The 27,848-nt window shown below is 37.3% G+C and overlaps 2 protein-coding genes across 3 annotated transcripts in view; one reads left to right on the top strand and one right to left on the bottom strand.

Annotated features, from left to right (window-relative positions):
- The window catches only part of PI4KA (phosphatidylinositol 4-kinase alpha), a gene marked incomplete at its 5' end in the record, with an annotated part of 65,382 nt that overhangs the window by 33,672 nt on the left and 3,862 nt on the right, over positions 1-27,848 (bottom strand). For both annotated transcript variants that reach the window (XR_014229551.1, XM_082324881.1), the window contains 17 exons: positions 9,736-9,786; positions 13,572-13,740; positions 14,720-14,823; positions 15,613-15,796; positions 16,529-16,624; positions 17,290-17,422; positions 18,484-18,613; positions 19,371-19,471; positions 20,231-20,422; positions 20,818-20,914; positions 21,957-22,022; positions 22,626-22,774; positions 24,542-24,608; positions 25,306-25,565; positions 25,907-25,979; positions 26,691-26,779; positions 27,456-27,549. Coding sequence is in view for 1 of the 2 variants with exons in the window: in XM_082324881.1 (XP_082181007.1) it covers positions 9,736-9,786; positions 13,572-13,740; positions 14,720-14,823; positions 15,613-15,796; positions 16,529-16,624; positions 17,290-17,422; positions 18,484-18,613; positions 19,371-19,471; positions 20,231-20,422; positions 20,818-20,914; positions 21,957-22,022; positions 22,626-22,774; positions 24,542-24,608; positions 25,306-25,565; positions 25,907-25,979; positions 26,691-26,779; positions 27,456-27,549 (2,055 nt within the window). The remainder of the gene's footprint in view (positions 1-9,735; positions 9,787-13,571; positions 13,741-14,719; positions 14,824-15,612; positions 15,797-16,528; positions 16,625-17,289; positions 17,423-18,483; positions 18,614-19,370; positions 19,472-20,230; positions 20,423-20,817; positions 20,915-21,956; positions 22,023-22,625; positions 22,775-24,541; positions 24,609-25,305; positions 25,566-25,906; positions 25,980-26,690; positions 26,780-27,455; positions 27,550-27,848) is intronic.
- On the top strand, positions 176-6,856 carry SERPIND1 (serpin family D member 1; the record flags this gene model as incomplete). The annotated part of the gene is made up of 4 exons (XM_082325127.1): positions 176-1,031; positions 4,837-5,110; positions 6,082-6,226; positions 6,642-6,856. The coding sequence occupies 4 exons, from the start codon at positions 176-178 to the stop codon at positions 6,831-6,833; spliced, it is 1,467 nt and encodes a 488-aa protein (XP_082181253.1). The 3' UTR covers positions 6,834-6,856.

Here is a 27,848-nt window from a genome sequence, read left to right as displayed (position 1 = left end):
CACTAAAAAAAAAAAAAAAAAAAAAAAAAAAAAGCTGTTGAATAAGGTAACTATAGACCTTCTGCTGTGACAGAATTCAGTGTGGACCTAAAATTAGGGAATAGATAACTAAAATTCAATTACCCTGTGCTCTCTCAACTGTGTTATGTTGTCTTCCAGGTTTTGACCCGTCAGAATGAAGTTCCTATTTCATTTGCTTGCCTTTGCTCTCATCATAACCTCCACGTTTTGTGGCGTCAAGGACTTCACTGAGCATTTTGAAAGCCTTAAAGATGCACAGCCACATGAAAATGGGACCTATGATATGCCAAACTTACCACCCGAGTTCCACAGAGAAAACACTATCACTAATGACTTGATTCCTGAAGAGGAGGAGGAAGAGGACTATCTAGATCTCGACAAGATACTGGGTGAAGATGACTACAGTGACATTATTGATGCTGGCCCATACATGGTTTCTGAAATTCAGCAAGGAAATATTCTTGAACTATTCCAAGGCAAAACCAGAATCCAGCGCCTCAATATCCTCAACGCAAACTTTGGCTTCAACCTCTACCGCAGTGTGGCAGACAAAGCCAACTCTTCAGATAATATTCTCATGGCTCCTGTTGGCATTTCCACTGCAATGGCTATGATTTCTCTGGGTCTGAAGGGTCAGACTCATCAGGAAGTGTTATCTGTTCTTGGCTTTCAAGACTTCATTAATGCCAGCACCAAATATGAGCTCATGACTGTTCATAATCTTTTCCGCAAACTCACTCATCGGCTATTCAGGCGTAATTTTGGTTATACGCTGAGGTCTGTCAATGACCTTTATATTCAGAAGGACTTTTCTATTTTGAATGATTTCAGAAACAATATGAAAACATATTACTTTGCTGATGCCCAACCAGCTGATTTTTCAGATCCTAACTTCATAACTAAAACCAATGAACGCATTTTGAAGCTGACCAAAGGATTAATAAAGGAAGCTCTTGTGAATGTAAACCCTACAACACTGATGATGATTCTTAACTGTCTTTACTTTAAAGGTAAGAATCTGTTATTTCAGTCTTAGCAAGGGATTTTCTCAGTTTGCCATTCACTGCATACTTCATTAGAAACCCCAGACTGAACTTAACTCTAGTCTACAGTTCAAAAAAAGCTTATTGACTCCCTCATTAAGAAGAATCTCTATTATTAGCCAGTTTTTTGCATGTTTCTATAGCACACTGATGTTCCAGTCATGCCCTGAAGTTAGTGGGCACTGTACAGACACACCAAATGCTTACTACATCCAAAACCTTGTACTCTAAAAGTGAGACTAAAAAACAACATATGAATGCAGAATAGCTTCAGAAAGCATAAGCTTTGTAGAAGTCAGATGGTGAGGTATTAGTTCATGTGCAAGTTATTAGTCACATTCAGTCCTGCTTCAAGTTATTGGCTTCACTGAAATGGTACAGGTTGATTTCAGTTAAAACACTTAACATTTCTGAAGCATTCAGGATTCATAGGAATGACTATAAAGAATTTCAGCTTAAAGTATGTGTTTTTTATACAATCAGAGCATGATCCTTGTCAACAAGCCTATACAGGGGACTGAAGAGAACCACCAAAACAGTATTCTTCTAAAACTAAAACCAAACATATTCACTACTTGGAATATTTCAGTTAAGTAAGCAAGAACTGCCTGCTGATAGGGGCTCCTACATGTTTCACTATAGGCTGAACAGTTAAAGATGCTTGAAGTAAAGACTGTACAATATATTCTTATTATAAATCCTTATTTTCAATTGCTTTACATTTAAACTAAGAGTCTGCGGTGAGATTTTCAGCATTGCTTATCTGCCTCAGAGTGAAAGTTCGGTAATTTTTTCAACAAACTTTTAAAGTGGTATTAAACGAGCAAAAAGTGGGAGGTGCCAATGAAAGAGGAACTACGGGAAAAAAAGGGAGCCGTTACTGACTGATTAAGATGAAAATCAGATGTAGGTGACTTAAAACAGTGGTAAGGAAAGACAGATTAGCACAAAAGGATAACAATGTTTGGAAGTACAACATACTCCTTTCCATAACTTATAAAGGAGTTTCAGTTTTCCAATTATGTCCCTGCTTCCAGGAAACATGCTCAAGGGCTCTCTTACACCTGCCTTCTCAGCATTTGATTATAGGAACTTCTAGGAACACCACTCCTGTAAGTTTATGAAACGTACCTTTTCCCACTCACTTGCAAGGCACTACTTCCTTGAATAATGCTACTTGTCTCTTTATAAGATCTGAAGCAGTCATTAGCATAAGATCCAAATAATCCCCTATTCTGAAGTACCATCCAAAAGGGACTTATTTGTATCATTAAGTACATCTCTGATGATCATATCATATATTAAATACATGGCTTTACTGTCCATCAGACCATCCTAAGAAAAGGATTATACAAAGTGAAACAGATGCCTTATTTTTTCACAATTTGGTCAAATTTAAAATACCTTCCTGTTTTACTTTGAAGTTATTAAATACTTGTGCTATCTCAAAATAACAAAACCACGACCAAAAATTAAATAGCTTTAGTACTGGATCTCTTGAGTCATCAAGACCAAAAGGACTCTTGGCTTTTTCTTCTCTCCATGGAGTCCTTTTAGTCCAAATTGCCTTGGGTGCTGTCTGCTGAAGGCTGTAATTTCTAACCCTCAAAATCAAAAAGATCAATTCTATATTGCTGTCTCCCATTCTTTCGTGTTATAGTGACAGTCTCCTGCTAATTTATTTCGAGTGGAACTGAACTTTTTAAAAGCAAGTTCTGCTCCTGGGTTTCCTACTTTCCCCACTAGTCCTTCTAGACATGCTAATTTTTGTCCACATCTTTCCATTTACAATACTTACACTGTCTGCATCATTGCAGACAAGCTCTGTTAAGCCCTCAGAGCTAAGAAACCTATAAGTATTCTCAGGTACACAGAGATGCTCAGTACAAGTGATACTGAGTAGTGGGATACTTGCCAAACACCATGAAGTCTCAAGCTCCTTTTATATTAAATACCATCAAGAAACTATTGGAAACTATTCACGTTGGTAGAGAAGCAAATTTTATCTTGTGTAGGTGTCCAGTCTACCTCTAACTGAGATGCACCCTCCATTCCGCAGAGGTCTGAACAATCGTTTATAAGCTTCCTATCAAGTATCAGCTGGTTATTTTAGCCATGGTAGATCATGGCAGCTTTTGACAAGTGACAAATTCTGACAGATCCAAAATTGCTTCTGTGAGATTCTAGTCATGAATGCAAGACAGAAGTCAATTAGTGGAGACAACATCTGCCACCACAGATGGATCCAAAAGACCTCTTGGTGGGAAGATTCAAAGCAGGAAGTCACAAAAGTTAGTGAAGCGCCAACTGGTTGCAGCTGATCCCAGACAACTACATGCCTCCTGCTGGAGAACAGTATTTTACCCCAAGACAAACACTGCATTCAAGAAAAAAGTTCCCCAGCTCCTCTCTTACTAGGAAGAGCTGATAAATGTCTTCCATTCCTCAGGTGACAACAGTGCTGCTGAAGCTCCCCCGACCCACAGCAGCTTCATGTCTTTACTTAGCTAGAGTCCTGCGCCTGTGAATTCTGCTCCCTGAAGAACAGACAGATGTTGGCTTTTCCCAAGAAGTGAGACAATTTGTTAGGGAACAGCCCAATCCATTTTATATCCCGTTCCCTTCAGAACATTAACCACAGTCTGATCACTTCTCAAACTGCTCCCCATCAGCCCAACAAACGAAGAAACTATTAGAATGAAAGTTGGACTTAAGGCTTTTTTTGTTACTTCACAGTCAATTTTGCAAAGTCAGATTAAGGATCTCAGAATCACTTGCAACCTTTTAAAAAAAAGGTACTGATTAAGGTTAAATTTGTAGTCTCTCCACACCGTCACAGCCACACTTCCCATGTACTTGCTTGCCAACAGTGACCTAAAATCCAGAGTTTTAACAGGAAGTACCAGTAACCCTGTTTCCACTACAAAATTCTAGCTTTTTCTGCCTGTTAAGAAAAAAATAACGTTTTTTCCAGAGCCTCAGTTCTGAAAAGAGATCAATAGGAACACCACTTTAAAAAAGCACCTTCTTTTACACAGTTGATAAATATTTGGGGTACCCAAAGAATCCTCACATAGGAAGATTCAAACCCTGATGGCAAAGCTTTCTGGGCTGCAAAATACATTGAAATGTATTCTCTGGGCACAAACCTGTCAGATGACAGGCTCACGTAGGTGTGCTGAAATCACACCAAACTGGCTCATAGAATTAAGCATTCAACACCTGAACTCTTCAGGATGTCTTTACACAGAAAGTTAACTGGCTTGAATGGAATAAGTCAAGGTAATGCCTTCAGCATAGTATCTTCTATGCAAAATGAAAACAGCCATTACTTAGCTTGATGTTTCTGATGCTTGGAACAGTCTGGTTTCAAGCATCAGATCTCTCAGAAAATACAGTTGTGTCAGTTGTTTTGCTAGGTGCAAACCTTGTCAAATATTTTGCATCTGTTTAAACTTCGTAATTTCTAGGTTCCTTGTAGAAAAAAAATCGTGCATACAAAGCCCGTTCAGATCTCCAGTTTGTGTACACCTGCTTTTGTAATTCAGAACATTCAAATCAGACAAATGTTAAGTTAGAAAGAAAGCCAGGAATTTTAAAGTTACTTTAAAACTTGTCTTCTTAGTCAGGCTTAATTGAAATCAACAATCTCCTACAGTAATTCCCAATTCACATGAATTAAAACTTAATGTAAATGGTTATTCTGGGAATATTTTATTAAACAAGGACCTCGGGGTTTTTTGTTTATCTGTCTTCTGCATTGTACTAACAGGAACTTGGGAGAATAAGTTTCCAGTGGAAATGACAACGAAGAGAAGTTTCCGACTGAATGAGAAGCAAACAATAAAGGTTCCTATGATGCAGACTAAAGGGAACTTCCTAGCGGCTGCAGACCCTGAGCTAGATTGCAGTGTGATCCAGCTCCCCTTTGTGGGTAACATCAGCATGCTGATTGTACTTCCACATAAACTCTCTGGCATGAAAGCCCTAGAAAAGCAGATAACACCTCAAGTGGTGGAAAAATGGCAGAAGAGCATGACAAACAGGTATCTGCTGAAAAGTACACCTTGCTAAAGTCTTAATGTATTTTCTTGATGAGATTGATAAGGGTAAGTAAAGAGCACAGAAGATAACATGATATTTTGATTAAAAACATTAAACCTAAATAAAAACCCCCAAAATATGGATTTATTGAATTAAAAATTCAGGACCAGTGATCTCTCAAAATTTAAATATCATCAAGAAATCAAGGATGATTGAGGTGGAAAATTCCAATGGAGTTCCAAAATTCTTTCTATTAAGTATTTAATGTTGTAGATTTAAAGAAAAAGTTCTTACTGATAAAGTTCACAGTGAGGAGGAAAAACAGGAGTTAAAAACAACAGGTTATTTGTGCAGAATAATCTCAATCATATGGAAAGCAGCTTATGTTCATTTCAGCACTATGCATTTCAACACATCTGTTGATGTGTTGAAGGCACGCATTCAGTAATCAACAATGGACATCACAATTAGGGGAGAGAAAAAATTATCTGGCCTCTGTTGTGCAACATGAGACTAGGTGGTATCTGTCTTCAGACGGGATAAAAACATAAAAAGAGCTGATTTGATGTGCTATTCAGGGAAGCCAACCTATTTCTATTGCATATAATAAGTGACAAATTTCCAGTTTAGTACTCCAGAAAATCTGACAGTTCAACATTTATTACAGGCATATCCAACCATATACTGAACTGCTCAAAGCCATATATCATATACACATAAATAAATCATAAGTGAAATATTAAATTGACGAACTAACAGTGTTGGGAAGGAAATTAATTCTTTAAAACACAGCTTAAAAGTAACGACGCCCAAGTTTTGAAAGTAAAAGTACAGTAAACAGTCCTGTGTATTACTGTGTCCTGCTTGCTCAAGACAGCAAAAAAACCAAACTGCAACAGATATGTAAAGCAAAGGAGTCAAGCAAATATATATCTCCTCAATGATTTTTTTTTTTTTTTTTTTTTTTAACTAGAACAAGAGAAGTGGTTCTGCCTAAATTTAAGCTGGAGAAGAGTTATAACTTGATTGGTTATCTGAGATCCATGGGAATAGAAGAACTGTTCAATGAAAAAGGCGACTACTCTGGTATATCAGATGAGAAAGTCACCATTGACAGGGTATTTACTCGTCTCCTCCTTTCATTTCCTTTCTGATTAAACTATATCACCTGAAAACATGGCAACACAGTAATAATAATTCACAGTAAGCTAAAATAATATTTTTTCTCATCTTTCCTGGAGGACATAAGAGGGATGTGGGTTTCTCTGCATGTCCTTGTCTATTCATGTAATGAGGAACATGTTTAATCAGATGTCAAAGGCACTAAAAGCAGCGTGGTCAGTTGGGAACAAGCTTATTCACAAAACAAAACCAAAGGATTGCTGCCGCATAGGAGTTACCGGCAAGAGTGTCACAAGGGAGCCACGTGCAAAACATGGAGGGGGGGAAGGCTGTGAGCACATCATTTGAGTATACTTAAGAGATCCTCAATTTCTTTTTTGTTTGTTTTCCTTTTTTTGTTTGTTTAAACAGTTCAATCATCAAGGCACAATAACCGTGAATGAGGAAGGCACAGAGGCTGGAGCAACAACCAATGTCGGGTTTATGCCTCTTTCTACTCAGATTCGCTTTATTGTCGACCGCCCCTTTTTGTTTCTGATCTATGAACATCGTACCAGTTGCCTTCTATTCATGGGTAGAGTTGTCAACCCAGCCAAGTCTTAAAAGCAGAGAAGACCTCCAACATGCTGTTATACATGGGCTGTATAATTACATGTTAATATAGCAGTATCATAAAGGAAATTTTATTGTCATATTAGCCAATACAAAAGCCACTGGTATCAAAAGAAAATATATTATCTACAGGTAGTTTCACATGAATGGACTCATAGCAGTAGATAATTTAACTGCAATTTAAAATGGTTAGTGCCATGTATGGCTACAAGTGTATTAAAAAAAAAAAATCAAAGTAACTTACACTTTGTGTTCTACTTCAGTGTATAAAATGTAATCAATAAAATATTTAGACTATCTGGATTCTTGAAGTTTAGTTCTAGATTTGTGCTAGGACGCTACTACAATAAATAGGAATAAGGAAATCCTGAATACCTGGCCAGTCTTAGAAACCTAAGTCTCTCCTGGGTATTTCACATAATCTAACTTGAAAAAGAGTAGGTGTCTACATTCTTTCTTTTGCTTGCATCATTTAACATTCAGCAGACTGATACACACAATTAACCTCATGGACCAGTGTACCAAATAAGAGGAGATAAAAATGTCTTGGAGGAATGAAGTACTAAGGGATCCACTACTTTTGCCCAACCTAACTTGTATTGTTTCAATACAGTTCTCAGATCTTCATCAGTACAAGCAGTATCAGAATTAGGCCAACCAGGTAAATTATATAAAGATACTTAGAATACCTTTTATAGTGAAAGCAGCTAGCAAAATGCTCTTTTCACCATCTCAGTACCACCTAATCCTCTCGTGATTTATAGCAATCACATTTGTTAAGAATTCAAATACACCCTCCACACTTGATTCAATGGATGAAACCTTTCAAGTCTTAAACTAAGACTGTAAACTTTCTGAATCATTCTGGTAAGAACATGAATGCTGTATAGAGCTTGTTTCATATTTGAAAAAGAGAAATTTATCTGCGCTCTGTAGCATATTACTACCTGCCCGGTATAAGGAACAGAGTTCCACCTTACATTCAAGTTATTAAAGCCAATGAACATCCTCACCTTTGCATACCTTCCTTTGGATCATACCTTTTAGAAAAAATGTGCTTCACAATCCAGTGAGCATATTTTTATTACTATTTGCAGTATCAAATATTGTATCCATCTAAATATATTCCTATTATAAATTTGTCTTATGTTAGCAAAAATATGCAAATGAAGCCATAAGAAAAGCATATTCAAAAGATTAGATATTCACACCCTAGATTTAATTAGTTTATCAATGATTAAATGAGCTGGAGCATCTGAAATATGGGGGTTTTGAGACCTAAGTAACAGGCATTATTCAAGGGAAAGAGGTCAAGCAGAAAAGCAAATCAGCTACTGCTCAAAACTCATGATCTTCATACATTGTGCAAGAAAGTCAAATATTTGCTTCAACAACCCTAATGTAACCATTAACTCTTGCTTCAGATTCTGGCACTATCTGACTCCATTTAAAGGTCACATTGGTTAAGAAAAATACAGTTATCTAGCTATTGAGAACAAATATATCATCAATAAAAATTTGAAACCAAAAAGTACTTTTACATTAGGTCTCTAACAAGCACTAATCTTTTCTCAATATGCAAGGAATGATCCTGCTTTCACTCAAATCAGTGCTGGCATTACTGACAGCTGAAAAATACTACCCACTAGAATATATCTCTCAACACAGGACTAGCTAGTTCATGCAAAAACTGAGCAGCTATTGAATAACAGCCATCCAAGACATTTATAAACACATTTCTGTAAAGCTAGGATCTGGCCCTTGTGATCGCTGGTGAATTCAGGAAGAATTTATGTTGGAAACTGGTGGAAGAGACAGGGAAAGGAAAGGAACAGTTCTTTGATCTTTAACCAGTGCTAATTTTAGGCTCTGCTCTTTGAAAAGCTTCAGTAAAGAGGTTTGTGAGGGCAAGGTATGAAATGAATTATTTTTTTCTGCTTGTTAATGGATGTGCACTATGAACAAGTTACGAGTAGGCATACCTACTGCAAGTATGTAATACATTTTCCCCTTTTGTCCCACTAGCTGTGCAGGAAAAGTTCCACAGAAGAATTCAACTTCAGGAGGGGAGAAAGTGACATGATGCTTTTTGTCCTCTACAAAGTTTGTCTACGGATCTTTTAGAAATGATGTTTTTTGTAAAAGTTACAGCAGTTAGGCAACTAGTCCTACTGACTTGGAAACCCAGCTTGGACATACCAAATTTTCTGTTGGAGATCTAGAATGGTTGCACACCAATTTTTGGCTGAATTAGTAGTTATACTTTGTTAAAAAAAACTGGTTTTCCCCCAGAAAAAGTTGTCATCCAAGACCAAAACCAGATATACCTCAAAATAAATGAGTCTGGAATGGACATCGGTGTCCTTGCACATTTCCTAAAATGCTTTCAAGCATGACAGCCAATTCTAGTTTCAGGAGACACAGGACACTTCTTCCCTCCTTTCTCAAGAATTCTTTTTTCTTTTTTTTTTTCCTTTTAAGAAGCAGAATTCACTGTGCTGCCAAACTAAGATATATTTTTAACTCTGTTTCTATTCACTTTTGTTTTTCACTTTTCTCCCCAGGCCACAGATACGTGCTGTTTATTACATTGCACACCAAATGCTATTCAAAGAAATATCTCCGGTGGTATTATTTAGCTCATGAATCTCTTGAATTCATGACTAGCAACAATCTAACCCTGAATCACAAAAGATTAATTATTTTAAGAGATATGTCATTATTAAACAAATGTTTCCCCCTCTTAGAGCAAAAAATATTATTTTACAATACAATACATACAATATTTCTCTTGGATGCTTAATCAAATAATTTGACCATGAAATAGCACGGATATTTGATATATGTGAGAAAAATTACTCTGTTAGCAACAACCCAACCATTGGATACTCACCACAGCAATAACAGGAATAAGCACACCCAGATTCCCTGCACTACTGGAGGCCTGGAAAAGAAAAAGCAAATTATCAAAACATCTACAAAAGCATTTCTAAGATACCTACTACAAGACATATTTCAGGCATCAAACATTCCTACTGTCTCTGCAAATGAAGATATACATTGCCAATTACAACTCTGTGTCTTGCAAACAGATGTGCACGAGGTGGCCAAGAGAGCACCCCAAAAATCCACAGGACTGCGCACACCCTGGAGTCTTCCAACAAAGCTTTTCAGGTGGCTCCTCACAGATTATTGAAGGGATTTTTTTTTTTCCCCCTTCCAGCAGAGTGTCTTCTATGTTTGGAAGTTAGGTATTATGCCTTGAGCTAAAGCAGGGGGAAATATTCATTGATACCACGTCTACTCTGGCATCCAACAACTGCAAGAAAAATGCTCACATTAAATGGGTAGCCACAGACAAGTGACAAGTGTTTACTAAAAGTCTCATTTTACTACCAAAATGAAGTAAAAAAAAAAAAAAAAAAAAAAAGTCTGTAAAGAGACACAGTTTTCAAGAAGTTATATAAGCAGGGGGAACAGCCTTTTCCATTGAAATATAAGAAGCAGAAGGAAAACATATTTCTTTTGACTTATTAGGACTTTTTAGCACTCTCTACAACAAGTGTGTTTGCTCCTGGCCAAATACAGTGTTTAAAAACTGAAAACATTCACTGCACACAGCACATTGCCTCTCACCTTCTCTGATAAGGCAAACAGTGACAGCACAGATACCATCCTCAGAGACATCTCCTCTCTAAAGTCTTTCCCTACCTCCCATATGCCTCCACATTGGATTTGGGAGGGAAAGAACTCTCCAGCTTCCTCCTTACAAGAGAGAGACCAGGTACAGAGACTGCTGGTCCCACAGGGAGGAGGCAAGGCAGACATGCTGACAAGGTACAGCTTTGCATGAAGCCGGATAAACCAAAAGGAAGCAATTTTTTTTAAAGAGAGCGAGTGAGGGAGAGAAGAAGAGGAGGGGGGGAAGGGGAAGGAGAGAGAGAAACAAAGCCAAATAGTCTTCAGATGAAACAATAATGATACAACCCAACTAAAACATATTTTAGTTATCCTTCCTGCAGTGTCCACGATAAAGCAAAACAAAAGATGGACTCTTAAATATTTTTGAAGGGAATAAAAGAACAGCACTCAAGTCACTCTAAGGGGTAGGAACAACTGGAAAAAGTCACTGTATTTTTTTTGCTAGCATCAGGACAGTTCCCTGCACGTGACTAACTGCTGCAGAGTCAGAGTAGAGATGCAAGCTAAATGATAGCCAGAACCAAGCACACAACACTAACAGATAGAACTGTAGAAAACCCACTTTTCTACTAGCGTTTTTATTACAAAAATGGAATATCAGCCTCTTTATGACAACATATGGCACTGAGGATGAAGAAGATGCAATGACTTCCATCCCTAGGCATACTCTGAGGACATTCGTGTTAACTATCAGCAAGAGAAAAAAAAAGTTATTATTTTTCTTCCCCTCACAGAAGCCACTTTTGCATGGTTGAAAAATCTGGTTTAAAACAGAACAAATAAGCCACTGAAGCATTTTAATTATTAGCAAGCAAATTTAAGTCCATAAAAAGGTATGCTGAGAAGCAGAGGACATAGGCAAACTATCAAAGAAAAAAATTGCTTTTGTTTGGGAGCACAGCATGTGCAGTGTTTTACCTACTTTATCTCTTCTTGAAAATTAAGTAACTCACTCTTCAGAACACCTTTCATAACTTACTCTACATTGAGTATTCTAGTGAAAACTGCTATCAGTATCTTCATAATAAAGAAACACTGCCTCCTAGCTCAAATCCATGTTAAATCAATCACATATTTTTCTATTTCCAGGTGGCTTTAAGTCAGTGCAGCAGTTTGTCTCCCATAGTGATTCCAAAACTGAAACAGTGGAAAAATATCCCTGGAAGGAGGAGGGTGGAAACTAATTTAGAAGTGTCACTTTAGAGCAATGTTTACAATATGTTTTTCACCATTTCAGCTCGCTTATCTGTGGTTAAAAGGATCTATGAAACCTGTGGAGAGAAATTTTCCACCATAGACTTCACGAAAAGCAGATTCTAGGCATGTCCTAGTTCCCTTTTAAGAGAAGAGCTGATATCCCCGATTAAATGCAGTCCATCTTCAAAGCAAACAGATTCCTTTCAGAGGGATTTACCAAGAGTTCACCCATCCCATAAAAGGATAAAGAACGAACTTAGTACTATTAAAATGTAGCATGCACAGGAGGTGGAGAAAAAAAAAAAAAAAGAGGTTAAAAAAAACACCCCACATTGTTCCCCTCAGTACTAGGAAAATGTGCCTATTTCAAAAGGAAGTGTTACCTATCTGCCCTAAAAAGCAGGGAACAGCTCTCAAACTGCATCTTCAAGAAAACCTTAACTTTTCAGTATGAACACATTTGAATTATTAAAACATACAAGTGTATTTTTTGTATATAAAATCACTATCAAACACCTTGAGGTTATCCTAAGGCAGTGCATGAATGCCCAGAGGTTACAGTATTTGAACACCAGGGAGGAACATAACTGGAGGAAGGCTCTGATTTTTTATGAGTAGGGCGCAACCACATTTTGCTTTTCAAACGATAATATATATCTCAAGAGCAAAAGTCAAGGTTAACAGCTTGTTTATGAGTATATTTTAGAGCAAAGATGAGAGGAACGTATTTGTGGGAAAGGCTGAGATTTTTGTTTGCTTCTTAAATAGAATAGGCACATTGAGTACTGTGGATACTTTATTGAAATGGAAAGAAAAGCTAATACGAAGCAAGGTGAAAAAGTCTTCACATAAGAAAAAAAGCAGAGAGTTCTGAGTTAATAATGTAACTGCATATAAACTGCTCCTGCAAAAATTTAGTTAGCATTTAAAGACATTCCTCTTCCAAACCTTCTCATAGACTTTTAACAGCCAGTATGTGTTAAATTTCACAAATCACAACTGAAAATTGCATTTTAAAAGAATTCTGTTTTAAAACAAAATCACTCAAATATACTCTTCTGCAAAGCATTCTTACCATACAAATTAATCTAAGAGACAAGTCTCATCTTTCTTAGGCAAGTTTTTTGAATGAACTTGCTCTCTAAATAAAGCACCCCTAAAAATCAGAGATTTTTATTAAATCTGTAATTTTCACTTCACTGCACTGTTTCCATTATAAGCCTAGACAGACAGGCCTGCATCAACTTGGATCTTGGGGGGGGGGGGAGGGGGGGGGGCACGGAAATCAAGATGCACCTACTCATAGCACCAATTCAGGATTAATCAGGATGACATAAGCTGACTACTTCAAGCTGGACATTGGACTAGATGACTTCTTGAGGTCCCTTCCAACCTGAGTTTTCCTATAATCCTATGACACCACTAAAATTAGAAGTAGAATTCTGTCACACCTAAAGACACTTTAAGAATTAGTAAGAGGCATTCAGTAGTCAGCCTTCCGTATTTCTCTTTGCAGCTCTGCCTCTAACAGCTCAACACTCAAGACAGTTTACTCAGCCTCACACAAAATCAGGCTCAGCTGAACAACAGACATACCACTGCTTTGTCTCAGATACTATATACAGATTAGTTAGGTGTTTGAAAGGCGTTATAGACCTGCACTCATATTCCATGATCAGAACACATTCTTGGGTTTAATAAAGCGTGATTTTTTCTTCTGTGTGTGTAAGGTGTGGGTTTGGTTAAAAAAACAGACAGAAGACTATGTTTAGTAGTGCCATCCATATAAATGCACAGCTGCATACAATTAAAAAACAGTGAATATCCAACCTTCAGTGCCGGTCCTTTCTCACTTGCTCTCTCACTAGCTCTCTTTCCTTCTAGCCCAAGCTGAACAAACAGTTCGAGCAAGTTCATCAGTAGTTCATCCACAAGGTGTTCTCCTTGAATGTTAGCAGCGATGTTGGCTAGGGCATTAATGACTGCTAAGGAACAGTGTCTGAGAAGAAAGAACAGTTATGAACAAGCAATTCCTCAAAGTTTTATAATTTCAGTGCTTTCTTCATAATGCTGATAGTAACTCTTGTAATTAGGCTGCTGACATTTTTTCACTCAGGTTTTCTTGGGAGGGTTGTTTTTTGTTTTTATGAATAGCACATCACTTTGCTAAGAACTGAAATGCAATCAGTATTTAAGTGAGAAACTATTTGTAAGCTTTGCCTCTGGAGGACATTTCATTTACGATGCTGTCATGGCCAAAAGGAAATTACTTACCTGTAGCAGATATGGCTACAGATAAAAAGCAGCAAAGGGCTGTGTTTCTGCATAGGGAAAGCTCTGGAGCAGAAGAATTAGAACTAGTACCAGTTGTTGTTAAAGCTGAGATTGCACTGGGTCAGACAGTATGTTAAAACATACTGACAGGAATAGTCCTCTTGGTTACTCACATACTACATTAAAAGATACCCAGCCTACCCCATCTATCAACCAAGTCAGTGATAATTTTCAGGGACTACAATGCATACTTACATACTAAGAATTAAATTATTAATGGCTTGCATTTAATCCCTAACAAATAGTGGGACCACATTTAAAAAACAACACACACACAAACCCAATGGAACTTCATTAGCTTTTCTAGGCTAAGAGATTAATTACTCTAGTTAGAGATAACATAAGTCATCAATGTCAATTACCATTTACAAACACTAACTCCTTACGGGGGGGGGGGGGGGGGGGGGGGGGGCGGAATGAATACTACCTGTAGTGAAAAACATTTTTCGGAATCTCTACATTATGAAGTGCTACTATTTTTAAACTAATATATTACTTTTTAACATCAAAGAAAAAAGAAAAAAGAACAGTACTATTTATAATCTCATTATAAAACATAGCGGGAAAAAGTCAAAATCCCTGACGTAGCATAAAGGATATTCGATATAGTATTCATACATTTAAGGGACACAGCTAAGTGTTACCTGTATCCATGATCCTTATAGTCCTTTGTGGCAGAGTAAACAACTGAGCTTGCTTTAACACTGATTTGCTGAAACAGATTCCACACCTCCTGGTAAATATATTGCTGGGAAAAACAAAACAAAACCCACAAATCACTAAGTAGAACTTATTGAATACAATCTCTCTAAAGAACAACCCGGTAAAATACACTAAGTACTACAAAGTTCTTCAGATACGTATCTAGTCATAGCCTGAGCAACGATTTCAGCTTCCATAAAGCACACAGTGGAAGTGCTTTTATTAGTGTTTTTAATTGCTCAAATTTTACAGATTTCTTTTAAAAAATTCTTTAAATCTGCGTTCCTGATGGAAAACTTTTTTGTCAGGCTTCTGAGTTCTGGCAATTAATTGATCGCCCAGAGGCACAAATTACATTCAGTACAGGTAAGTCGGTTAATCCTTGTATAACTGAAAAAGGCAATCTATACTTTCAAATATATGGACCTACAAGACTTTGAAAGTTAATTACTGATATGAAAAAAGACACTGTGCACTTATTTGGGACATAGGCCAAGTTTACAAACTTCTTAATAACTTTTGAAAACATTGAGTTCGGTGTTTTTTGTTTTGGGGTTTTTTTTATTTTTTTTTTTTTTTAAGAAACTTTTATTATTTTGTATGGGGACTAATCTTCTTTACAGGGACAGCATTTTACACATTATTAATTAGCTTTTGTTTTCTGATGCCACAGAGACATGAGGATTATACAAGCGCATACCTGTGGTGAAGAAAAAAAAAAAAAAAAACACCCAACTTAAAAGCCTTCTGCAAATACAGTTTCTAAAATATGTTTCCTTTTAACTAAAGGAAAGGGATCATGAACTGGCACTCTCTTGGCCAGTTCTTTCCTTACATTTCCAGTGATAACCAAGCAGCCCAGCTGATCAATGATGAGTACATCAAGATGAGAAGGTGGCTGGCAAAACTTCTGCTGTAAGATCTGTAGGATGGGTTCCATCATTTTTGGGGTGTCCCTCAGTGCCACTGCAATGTGCCCTAGAGCACGAATTGTGTGGTCAGGAATCAAATGAGCTTCCCTGTTACAAAAAAACAAAACCCAAAAACATACATGTAACTGTTCAAGAGTTATCAACACCTCCAAGCATGGTTACATTTCATACAAGAAACAGTTCATACACTAAATTTAAACATCACTAACAGCTTTAATATTGCCACTCTATATACCCATCTACTCCCAACATTAACATTAGAGATATACTTCCACAAGTTGGTTTTCGAAATAAAAAACACCTCCCCCCCCAACACTATCCAAGAAACCCACACTAATCCATGAAGAAACTGTTCTAGAAACAACAGTGAAGAGAGGTAGAAGTGATCTGCAAAACATTAATACAGGACAGTTAGACCAGCTACTGTAGGACCTCCCTTTGGAGGTTTCTTGGTTGGCAAGTCTCTTAAAAATGAAGCAAGTCAAATGCCACAAGTGAGAAGCCGTGTCTAACCATAAAAGATGACTGAAGCCTGAAGGGTACAGCAGAGAGAGTATCACTCAATCTAGGACTCAAAATTGGCTAATACTCACCAAAGATTTACTGATTCAATCAGATAAAAATGAATCCGTACCTCTCAGTATGAAAACAAGGGCTCAGCTCTGCAAAGATTTGCATGGGAAGATCTTGACCGCACATACAAGCTCGCTAACCTCAGAGACACTTAATTCTAAAATAATGCTGCCTGTACTTACATCTTCGAATAAGCTTTAGGTTCACTGAGTGAAGAAAAAATTGGTTTGATGACTAACAACTTACTTATCACTCTCTTGAGAGATGTACAGACGGTTAGATAAACTGGCAAGAAAGGCCTCAACAATCACCGAATCTATAGTCAAGCCAGCTTTCAAGCATCTGGAATAACAATGAACAGAAAACTTGCTAGAACAGGCAAAAAAAAAAAGTGCATGAATTAAACATTTGACTTTTTACTACTTTAAATGCATGCCAGGTATAAGAGAAAAAAGTTTATACTGATGTATAAGAACTGACTGCCTAGGAATGCTGTAGGTGTATTTTAAAAAAAATGAGCGGAGTTTCTACTGCTGCTTTCTCCAGCAACAATACAGATGAGGATATGCAATAAGCTAAGTTCAGAATCCACTGCTTTAGAAACTTTAATCCCTTGTCTCTAGTCACCAACTATTTGTCTTTCCTCCAGCTCTCTGTAGCTGTCTAGAAGGGAAGGATAGTCATTACACTGCCCACATCTGAGTGCATAACAATCCTTCTGTTACAGGAGGCTCACTCAACATGATAATCTAAGCAGAAAACAAAAACTCCACTGAGTATCAAAATGGCGACTAGCATGAATTACGTAGGTGGGAAGCAAAACAATGAGACTGAATTATTACTTTACAATTAGGTCATAAACAGAACCAAGAGATGTCTGAAGGCAAATGAACTCATGATTCAAAAAGGCAAAAAGCCTTTATAGCAGCACATTCTGAACGTCACAGTACTTTTCTGCTAGGGAAGTAAAACACGTGTTCCAACATGGTGCAAGTCTCTCTTCTTACCTGCAGATGTTGTCTATGGCAATGTCACGCAGCTGCTCATACATGGATGGTTGACTTTTCTTGCCAGGCATTACATTTAGAGTGGACTCTGAATGCTCGTTGGTTACGCTAATCTTGATGTCATTACCACCTACTAAGAACACAGAGTACAGAAATCAGCACCATTTGAAATACCTTTTTTTCCCCCAAGATGAGAGCACACAGGGAGGGCAAAATCTGGTCAGCGAGTGCAAAACAGCTTACTTTACAGCTCAGAGAGCTGAAGAACTTTGGAAGTGCATGTGTTGTCACTAGCTATGCAAGATATTACTGCATTTAACTATTCCTAAACAATTATTCCCAAATTTAGTCACCCTCAGTTCTCATTTGACCTGTTCTGCTTTAGTATTATGATACTGCTTTTGCATTAGCAAGTGATTTAAATTGAACATTTTCATTTTGGAAATCATAACTTGATACTACAATTTAAAAAAAACAACAAAAAACCTGCCAAACGCCATCAAGATGGTCACGGGGCTGGAGCACAAGACCTGTATGGAGAGTCTTAGGAACACAGCCTTGTTCACCCTGGAGAAGAGGTGGCTTTGGACAGACCTAGCGGCTGCCTTCCGAAGTGTAAAGTAGGTTACCAAGAAGACAGCAGCAGGCTTCATGGGAGAATGATACACAACAGCCATAACTTGACACAACGGAGGTTCCAATTGGGTATGTGATTCCTCCCCCCCCACTATGAGAATAATTATGCATTGGCTCAGGTTGTAGAATCTCTGTCCTTGGAGGTTTTTGAAGAACCACGTGGACAAAGCCCTAAGCAAACTGCTCTGAATTGAATGCAGGAGATTGACACACACAATACAACTTTCAATACTGCAGCATCACACTATAGTAGTTAGTGATCTCACTGAGGACAAAAGTGCTTGAAGTATGACTACCTCGGTTTCAGCAGAAGAGGCACAGCAACATTGGTGCTAGGATAAAATGTAGTTCTACATATACTGCTTGCGCTTAGATACACTCCTATTTTGATTTGTATTTGATTTGCATTCCTCCTCTTCACCTCCAAAAACATCACAGATGCATCTCCATTTCCCCCTACAGCTATATCACCACAAAATATCCAAAAGCATCAAAAGACATGCAAGTTGGAAAACAATCACTAGCATATCCTTTGGAACATGACCTTTTTTCCTTTACCTGTGTGATACTGGCTATGATACTTGTAAAGTTTCACAAGCACTGGGGAAGGTATCACAAGAAAGTCTCTCAAGGATGGATTGACAGAATGAACCACAACAGGGAACCTCTCACACAAACGACCTAGACCCTAAAAAATGAAAGGGAAATTAAAAAAAAAAAGGAATATAGCTTCAGAATATCACAGCACAATTTTTATTTCAACAGTAAGCTTGCAACTTCACCTCAATTAAAAAAAAAAAAAAAAAAAAAAAAACAAACACAAACCAAACCATACATACTTCTGAGGGATTCAATTTTTAGCGGAAGATTTAGAATTTCAAGCCTCTAGTTCTTTTAGGTTATCCTAGAGCATGTCATGCCAGTCAAGCCTTGCTGCTCTCTTCCTGGGTGATTTCACAGGAGTTACACGAAATGAACTGCACTCTCTAAAAATAAAGTTACTGGACAAGTTCCAACATTTACAGAATCCTGATAATTTACTATTTACTATGTGGTGGAAAACACCACATTTGTAGGACTACGAGTAAGTGCCCAATAAGAAGACATAAAAATTAGAATAACGAAGTCTTAGTCTTAAAACTCAGTGATCTGCCAGTCCCAGTATTTTAACTGTTTATGTAATGGACTGAGAACTATTTCAGAAATGAAATACTGATTAAAAAAAGCTCATGAATTTTATTCTTCAAGAAGTAGTTGAGATAAGAAAATTCTGAAAGCACTACTCTACCACAGTTCTGGTTTCCACACCAGACCTCTAAAATCCAAACATAGAACACATTGATGGAAAGTAATACAAATAGCAGACAAAAACTGTTATTCTAGCAACCTGTAAGACCCCCCAAACTCTCACTCACTGATGTAGTACAAATACTGTAAAGACAGACCTGCAAACAGCAAATTAGCAGTGGCAAGTGAGCAATAATGACTTTGCTTGAGGTTTTCGACTGCAGCTTCTCTGATAACTTGATGCACAGGTTTTCTGCACCTTAAATGAAAAATCCAACAGAAAAATTTATGTTTATCAGATTTGTTATTAGGCCACACACAACCCAATGCTTACTGGAATTTCTAAAACAACACAGAAAACTTATCAGCTTCACTATCCTCATACTACAATTCTTCAAAGATATTTAATGCTTCTTCTGTGAAAACAGTTTTGGAAACTTAGCATCTGCACCAAACAACTGTCAAACACTATGACTTAAAGAATGACAGTACTTGATTTTGAGCGTACTTCACATTTGACAGCAATTAAGTATTGCAAGGTCCAAAGGAAAAAATTCTTCACATATTCAGAGAATGTGTAAGAATTATACAACAAGGAAAAAAAAAAAATTGAGAAAAAGTGAGAAAGAGCTTCCCAGTCCTGTTAGCAATGAAGAAAAAACATTTTCTTTAAAAGAACAACTGAGAAACATTTAAGACACTAAGAGCAATAAATAAAAACATAAAATAAACTAGAAAATAAGCAGCTGCATGTAATGCAGCAATTATACCACCTCTTGTAGATAAACCAATAGGATGTTTCTGTTTCCATTTCTGTGAAGAGATGTCTAACTACCTAGCTAACTAATTTGATGACTTTTTGATGGAAGTTTTACTCTTGTATTCTATTAGCAAAAAGTATTCTGCTGAAATTTATTTTATATTTCTCTGAGCATCATCTACTCTCAGAGACCTCATAAGTATTTCTACAACTTAAAAAAAGACAGACGTTCCAGAGACCGAAGAGCATTTTTTTTACCTTGCTCATCTTTCACAGCCCACACCATGAGATCCACACAGGCAGCATTAGCCTGACAACGCAGTTTTAAAGGACTCAGTTCATTGTGCAGTCGATCCACATCATGAAGGATTTTCTGAAGTTCTGATTGACTGCTGTTGAATTGCTCTAACACAAAATCATGGATTTCCTTCACAAATGAGTTGGGAAGGTCTAAAGAAATAAAAGGAAATAGCATTATGCTAGAAGGATGGGAGTCAGTGTGTCAGAATGACAGCATATATGAAATCCATTGCTACGTTATAAATGAAATTATTTCATAAAGTTCATCCCCTACCTAAAAGATAAATTTCACAGCAAAGTCCACCAGTACGCAGACAATTGAAATGCCATCTATTAACCCTTTTAGTGGTGCTCAGAATATTTTTTTTCCTATTTCCATAGCACTTTTTTTATATGGAAACATTTCAAAATACAAATTTTACTGCATACGTGGAGTTTCCATTAAATGCAAACCCCTATGTTCAAGACCTTCATACAATGCAGACAATGCTTTGGATCCTAAACATACTGAAGGATAAATAAAAAAAAAAATACAAATACTATACCTTTCATATAGTATAATGTGTCTCTCAGCATTTTAAACTGAGCAAGATAAAGAGGGTCACTGAATGTTTTATAATAGAGATCTGTATTAGCACCCATCTGAAAGAGAAAAGAAGCAACCTGCTAGATTCAAAATTAAGTATTTCCCATTGTATGGATAAATAAATCTTCTCATTCCAGTCACATAATTATTTTCCTCCATTTTCCTTATGAAAATAAGCGTTTAAAACAGGTACCAAAAGTAACCTCACAGCTTTCCCCCCCTACTTTTATCAAAAGGAAAAGTACAGCCATTCAGTGTATTAAACAATTCAGTCACTCTTTCAATTTGAAGAGCACATACATGTTCTAACAGTGTTGTTAAAAAAGAAAAAAAAAAAAAAGAGGATTCAAACCTATTATTTTACTGAGATAGCAAAAAGAGAAACTGAAGCTGTCTCCACTTCAGCCTACATTTCAAATATGGCAGTAATCGAAGGAAGGCTGGAGAGAACAGCAAAGTAATTCTCCCACACAACTGAAGACATACTCTTTTCAACACAGCTTTACGCCCCCGAGGAGATGAGGCTAACGCCATAAGACGTGATGGAGGCTGTTACAGAGCTGCCCCCAGGAAGGGGAAAACAAGGACTCACAGACCTACAGAAACAAGTATGCTACCTCTGAAAGTAAAGGTCCACAAACTGTAACGCTATTAAACTTGTAGAAATGGCACCTAAAAGAGCAGCAGTGATTTCCAAGCCAGAAAAAGAAAACAACCAACACATTTTATCTACATGAAAAAAGACAATGTTACTGTAATATGCAATAAAGACCTTAGTGTACAGTAAACCAGTTTGGGGCAACCAATGCTGTAATTTAGCAGGATAACAGAGCTAAAGTAAGAAAATGATTCATTTTTTTAAGAGAATAACTATTTCCTTCCATGTTAGTGAAAAACATTCCCCCCTCACCCGCTCATTTTTACACAGTCCAAGGCTAGATTTAAACCACTGAAAGAACAGTTCAAACAGGAAATTAGTATTGCTTTGCAAAGAGAAGGCATACCTTACACAGGTAAAAGACTGATTTTCCAAGTATTAATTATTAAGACAAAAAAATGAAGTATTCAAGTCATTAGAAAGGGAATTTAAAAAGATACCTCTGCAACTTCAGCTACAACTGCATCTAAGGTCTTTAGCAGAGAATCCCCAACGATCTGTTTTACCTACAGAGGAAGAAAAAAAAAAAGGATATTTGCTGTTGATGGCTCTAGATAGGAAGACAATACAATTTTGCCTGTGCACAGAAAACACAGGTCACTTGACCGCAAAGTGTCAGATGAAATTAAAACTACAAGAAGTTCTGGCTGCAACAAGAATGAATATATTTGAGCCTCTGTGTGCTGTTCCAAAATAGCTGGTGCAGGAAGCAGACGGGGCCAGTAGTTTCTGTCACTTGCGAGAATTCCCAGCAACTAAACCCTTCTAGAAAAGGGTCTCATTCTCACAGCAAAAGCCAATCCTCTATTTCAGCAACTAGCAGCACATAAGTTACCTCAGATCAAGTAGTCTGCAAGACTCAAACAGGAATAAGCTGTCATAAACTTAGTTGATTTTCCAAATTCTTCATGGTTCATATAAGAGCTTTTTAAAAATATTCTTGAAGCATGATGTTTAATGCCATAAAAATAACATTACACAAAGCTTGAGAGATAAACACTGTCTTTTTATTTGCAATTCTGAAAGCTTAAACTTAAACTGCATCTACTTCTAGCATGAATATCTACAATGCAATCTCACTGCAGCCTTCATAAGAACTCATCACATACCATGTTCAACAGCTGACGGAGCATTTCCAGTGGGATGTTAAACTCTCTATTGTTAATGCCATTGAAGAGAGGAGAAACTGAAAAGCTGGAGCTGATTGTAGAGAAGTAATAATCAGGATCCAGTGCACTCCCATCAGGAAGATATGAACCTGATCAGAAAAAAATAACAGGAATAAAAGTTTGGGAAGAGAGAGAATATATAGATGTTGTTTAATGGTAATGTTTAGTCACTGCTGAAGAGTTATTTCCAACACAGGTACAGTCTTTAACTTGCAAGCTATCAAGAGGTGCATTTCAGCTAATCTACTGGTAAATCAAGACAGAAAATTCACCAATTCACTATAGCGATTTGAAGGCAAAGAGAAATCAAATTACTTGTCAGATTCAATTAAGCAAACAACAAACAACTTACTAAGCATACTGCTTTTGGCACTGTTTCCACTATAGAAATTACATCTCTGCCTTTTTAAAGTACTCAGCTGCCTGTGCTTAAGTAATGTTCTTGTGATTAATAGGCTTTCAAGCAACACTATTTATTGACACCCCCCCCCCCCCCAAAAAAAAAAAAACAGTTTTCAGTCCTTTTTTCTAAACCATTAGCCTTGGCCAGAATAAAAACAAGGTCATTACTCATCCTCTTCAGAAAGTAAGACTATCACAAACTATATTATCGGAAATAATACAAGGGCTGCCTGTATCTGAAATATCTGGTAGGAGTTAGTATTGAAAATAAAATCCTGATTAAAATAATCATAACTCTGCTAGAGACACAATTAAAAGGGTTCTGAAATTTTTACAAACTTGTCCACTATCCACCTATAGTTTTTTAATTGATTATTTTTGTTCTACAACTATAGTCGCTATCTAACCTGCAGCGTGGTTTTTTGTTTGTTTGTTTGTTTTTAAATTCAAAACATGAAGACCATAAAATCTAAGAAGTATAGGTTGGTTCAACAGGGTAGACAGCAGACAAACAGGTCTCTTCCTACTTGGCAATTTAAGAATGATATTTGAATTACCCTGCAATCCCATGATATGACTAAGGAAGACAGATGCCTCTACAAATAGTAACATGAAGGAAAAAGAAAAGTAATGTGGAAGAAATTAATTTAAGTCAGTGCTCAAGAGAGGAGAATGACCCAGAAACAGAGAATGCCCAAACTGTCAAAAACCTCAAAGAGCCAGACAAAACTAGAGACACAAAAACACCTCAGATGCAGAGCTAGTCCTCCACCTGATTCATGAAAGACAGTTTATTTTGAAGCCCTGCTTTGACGCAGAACTCGCACCTAGAGCTCTACCAAAACTCAGTGGTTAAGAGTTTGTATATTTATTCGTGAAAATATTTCACGTTTCTGCCTTGTGATACAGTAATTAACACACATTAGTGAGCACCTGACTTCAGTGTCTCCTTTATTATTTCTCACTTCAGCAAATTACTAGTTCTTACACAATAGCCCATATCACATTTACTTCAAATGGAGCAGTTGTTTTAGATTTATACAACGTGCCACAAAGGTCTCAAAATTCCAGACCCTAGTCCAACAATTTAATTGTCTAGTGAGGCATGATATTAACATTTGTTTTTCAAAGTTACTCAGCCTAATCTCCTGAAATATTTTTGGCTTAGTTGAATTAAGCTCTTCAGTACTAGGCACAGCCTAGCAGTAAGGAAATCATGTCTCTCTCAGAAGCCTGCTAGAAACAACTGAGCCTGGAAACCAGCGGTGTTAATAACAACTTCCTACTGTCTTTACACCCTAAAATTTTTCAAAATCCTAGCGGCATGTGCCAGAGAATTACTATAAGAATTCTAGAGGGCAAAGAAAGGGGGCAAAATTATTTTGGTTTTCAATTTTCTATAAATAGCAACAAAACCCCCAAATCACACACTGTTCCTTTGCAAAATAATTTACCTTCAAAGTAATGAATTGCAGATCCTCCAGGAGAGCTGGGAGGGGGAATTCCACGTTCAGGACTAACCTGAAACATCACACAAAAGCCATAATTTACAAACTATTTATAAAGCATTGAAAAATCTTCCAGAGAATGGTTCATACACTTTATAATGAAGCACAGCTTCAAGCAAAACTAACAGGAACTATGTATTGCCAGGCCTAACAGCTCAATTCCAACCAAAAATGGGAAGTTAAAAAAAGCTAGTTCAGTGCTTTCGACTAAAGGGAAGAGATCAGAATGACGACTCCTGTACTGTATGAAACCATGCTAATAGCAATCTCTGGTTTCAAAACCAGCATCTGAATCCATTCTTCCCCTAAGACAACAAACATCCACAGCTCCTGGTGAAACCAGTGAGAGCTCACATATCCTCAGCACTTCTGAAAACATTAGCCATCAAGTGCCAGCTTCCCAAATTCGCAGATATACGTTACAATGCTTTTCCATGAGAACAACACAAGGAATAGGATTTGCCAGTTGTTCCATGTGAAGACTTATTAGTACAGTTGTTAGTTTAACTGTCACTGATAATCTTGTAGTTTCTGAGCTACACAATAATTTTGAAACTCAGTAGCAGAACCAAAATAAAGATCCCTGCATCTCGTCAAATAATGTGTTAAGAGACTGTGTGCGTATCCAGGCTTAATGCGGTCTTAGCTCCACCAGGACATCCACAAAATCATCTAAGCACTGACTCAAACACGCAGCAAGTCATACAAACCTGTGAGATGCTAGATACGCTGCTAGCCTTTCTCTTTAGCGTTCCTTCTTGACAAACAGTGAGTAGAGAACTGGGAAGAATTGATCTGAAATCATTAAAGGATCGTCGGCGAATTCCTTCAAGCTCTTCTGGAACTCTCAGGGAATGTGGGGGAATTTTTGGAAAAAGCTTTGAAAGGAGAGCCTCCTCTGAATTGCTGTAGCGACCAAAGGCTCGAGAAATTCCTATCAGGCAGGGTACTGCATACTTGCATAAATATTCTGGAAAAGAAAAACACATATAACAGTTATTAACAGTAACTTAGGACTTCCTCTTCACGGTTTTGCTACCACTTCACTAAACTGTTTCAGCCTAATGGGCTTTGCAAAGACTTATTTGTGCAAGTAGAGGAATAACCATGAAGGTACTGCAAATTAACACACTTCTCTTGCTTCCGTATTTACCAGTCAGCAACAAACAGAATAAATATTTGTTAAGAGCAGTCGAAAGAAAAAGCTGCTCACTTTTCAGGAGTGATCCTGATAATTAGAAAACACAGGAGAAGTTCAGAGGACAGGAGTTACAGGTATAGCAACAATATAAAGAGTTATTTCAGTAGTACCTTTATCATGCATTTGTGGGGTCTGGCACATTCCCAACAGGAACTGCATTACTTGTAGAATTGCATCCAAAATCTAAAGTAATCAAGACAGACATTAAAAAAAAAATACCTTTTGGTAAAGAGATATTATTCTCTTATACTAGATCACTACAACACAAAAGAAACTTGCAAATATTACCATAAGCACCTCTGTAAACAAGATTTTTTTAATGCTATGTGACTAAAGTATATTGTCCTCACTCAGCTTACAGAGCTTATAGAATCATAGAATCGTTAAGGTTGGAAAAGACCCTTAAGATCATCGAGTCCAACCGTTAACCTATAACTGCCAAGTCCACCATTACACCATGTCCTTAAGCACCACATCTACCTGTCTTTTAAATACCTCCAGGAATGGAGACTCAACCACTTCCCTAGGCAGCCTGTTCCAGTGCCCAGGGAGGCTGTTCCAGCTTCTTTTGTAAAGTCTGCAGTTAGCTGGTATGTACTAGCAGAATAAAATTGCAGCAGTCCTAACTTCAGTATCAAAACCTGAATTCTAAAACTCTGGGCTCAGCAAGGGACATCCTTTGACACCTGGAAGTGACAGCAGACTTATGAATATCTTCTAGGTACCTGGCTGTTAATTAACACAAGCAAAATAATGCAGCAGTACGCATGTTAAAGCAATCAATCCCTTTGCAAGAAAGAAAGCAGCTGTGGTGTACTCTTCTCTAGACATTTGTCAGTACTGCAGCATTGGAGAATTGGGTACTACATCAGCACAAACTAAAATAAACTCTACCTGCTCTCTGAGAGACGCATCCCTGTAAGCAACGTCTGATAACAACGTTACCAAGCAGAAGCTGAAGTTTTCTGCAACTGGAAGCAAGCCTGCAAAGTAACGGACAGAAAATAAGCCACATAAGCATTATTAGAGAGAATCAACATAGAAAGAGCAAATAATAATAAAGCAAGAAGACATAAGCGATTCCCATGTCATACAGTTCTGAGACAGACTGTAGAAAAACATAGGATTGATTACAAAATTTAGAAGTACACTCTAACTATCATAATTTCAGCATGAAATGTTAAAAGAATAACTTCAATAATTAAAAACTTTTCCAGGCTTTCAAGTAATTGGAAAAAAAATTAAATTTTATAATAACCCCTTTGGAAAAGTAGCCTTATATTAATTTTAATTAAGGGAGCAAGAAATTAAGTAGTTTAAATAGCAACTAAGCATCAAAGTTAAAAGTAAAGTGTACAAATCTCAGGTTCCACTCTCCTGCTCTAACTGCTACACAATCTTCTCCAATTCAGTAACAAAATACATTGAGCGCGGAATTATTTGGAAAGTGCAATTTATCACAAAGCAGCCAAGGAAGAAAGCTGGGAGCTATTCAGATTCCTCTTTGCTTCTAAAGAAAATCAATATTAAAGGCTGTTGAGTCAGGGGCTAAGAACTTAGCAGGACCTATCGCCTCCCCTTGTACCATGTCCTGAATAACCTTTATTATGTCTATTTCCTGGCTGGCATTCCATAATAATGAAAAAACCCAAACATCACCTCTGCCTTTCCGTGCATTGCTTTCTTCTATCCACTGGACTTTGGGAAGACCCTTCAGAAGCCGGAGGAGGTAAGGAACCACATTATCTTTGTGCTAAAGAGGAAAATACTCTATTGAAAATGGAGAAGAAAAGCTGAACCATATCATCTCAAGGTATTTTAGACATATGGAAAGACTACATTAACCACACAGAGAACTCACTTCTAATGATTACTCCACAGGCTTCCTGAATATTGCAAAACTGATTTCAACACAGGCAAATGAAAGTAAGCCAATTCAGTGCTATAAGTCCAATCCTTTCATTCCAGGCAACAGTTCATTCTCCATGAAAGTTGAAGAAAAGAGTTCCAGAACAGTGACTAGCCCCAAACAATTTATTAGTTTACAGCCAG

The sequence above is a fragment of the Platalea leucorodia genome (genome assembly GCF_965183815.1).
Source record: "Platalea leucorodia genome assembly, chromosome: 12".
Lineage (NCBI taxonomy): Eukaryota > Metazoa > Chordata > Aves > Pelecaniformes > Threskiornithidae > Platalea > Platalea leucorodia.
The sequence above is the reverse complement of the archived record's forward strand: the minus strand, read 5'-3'. Positions and strand labels throughout refer to the sequence as shown.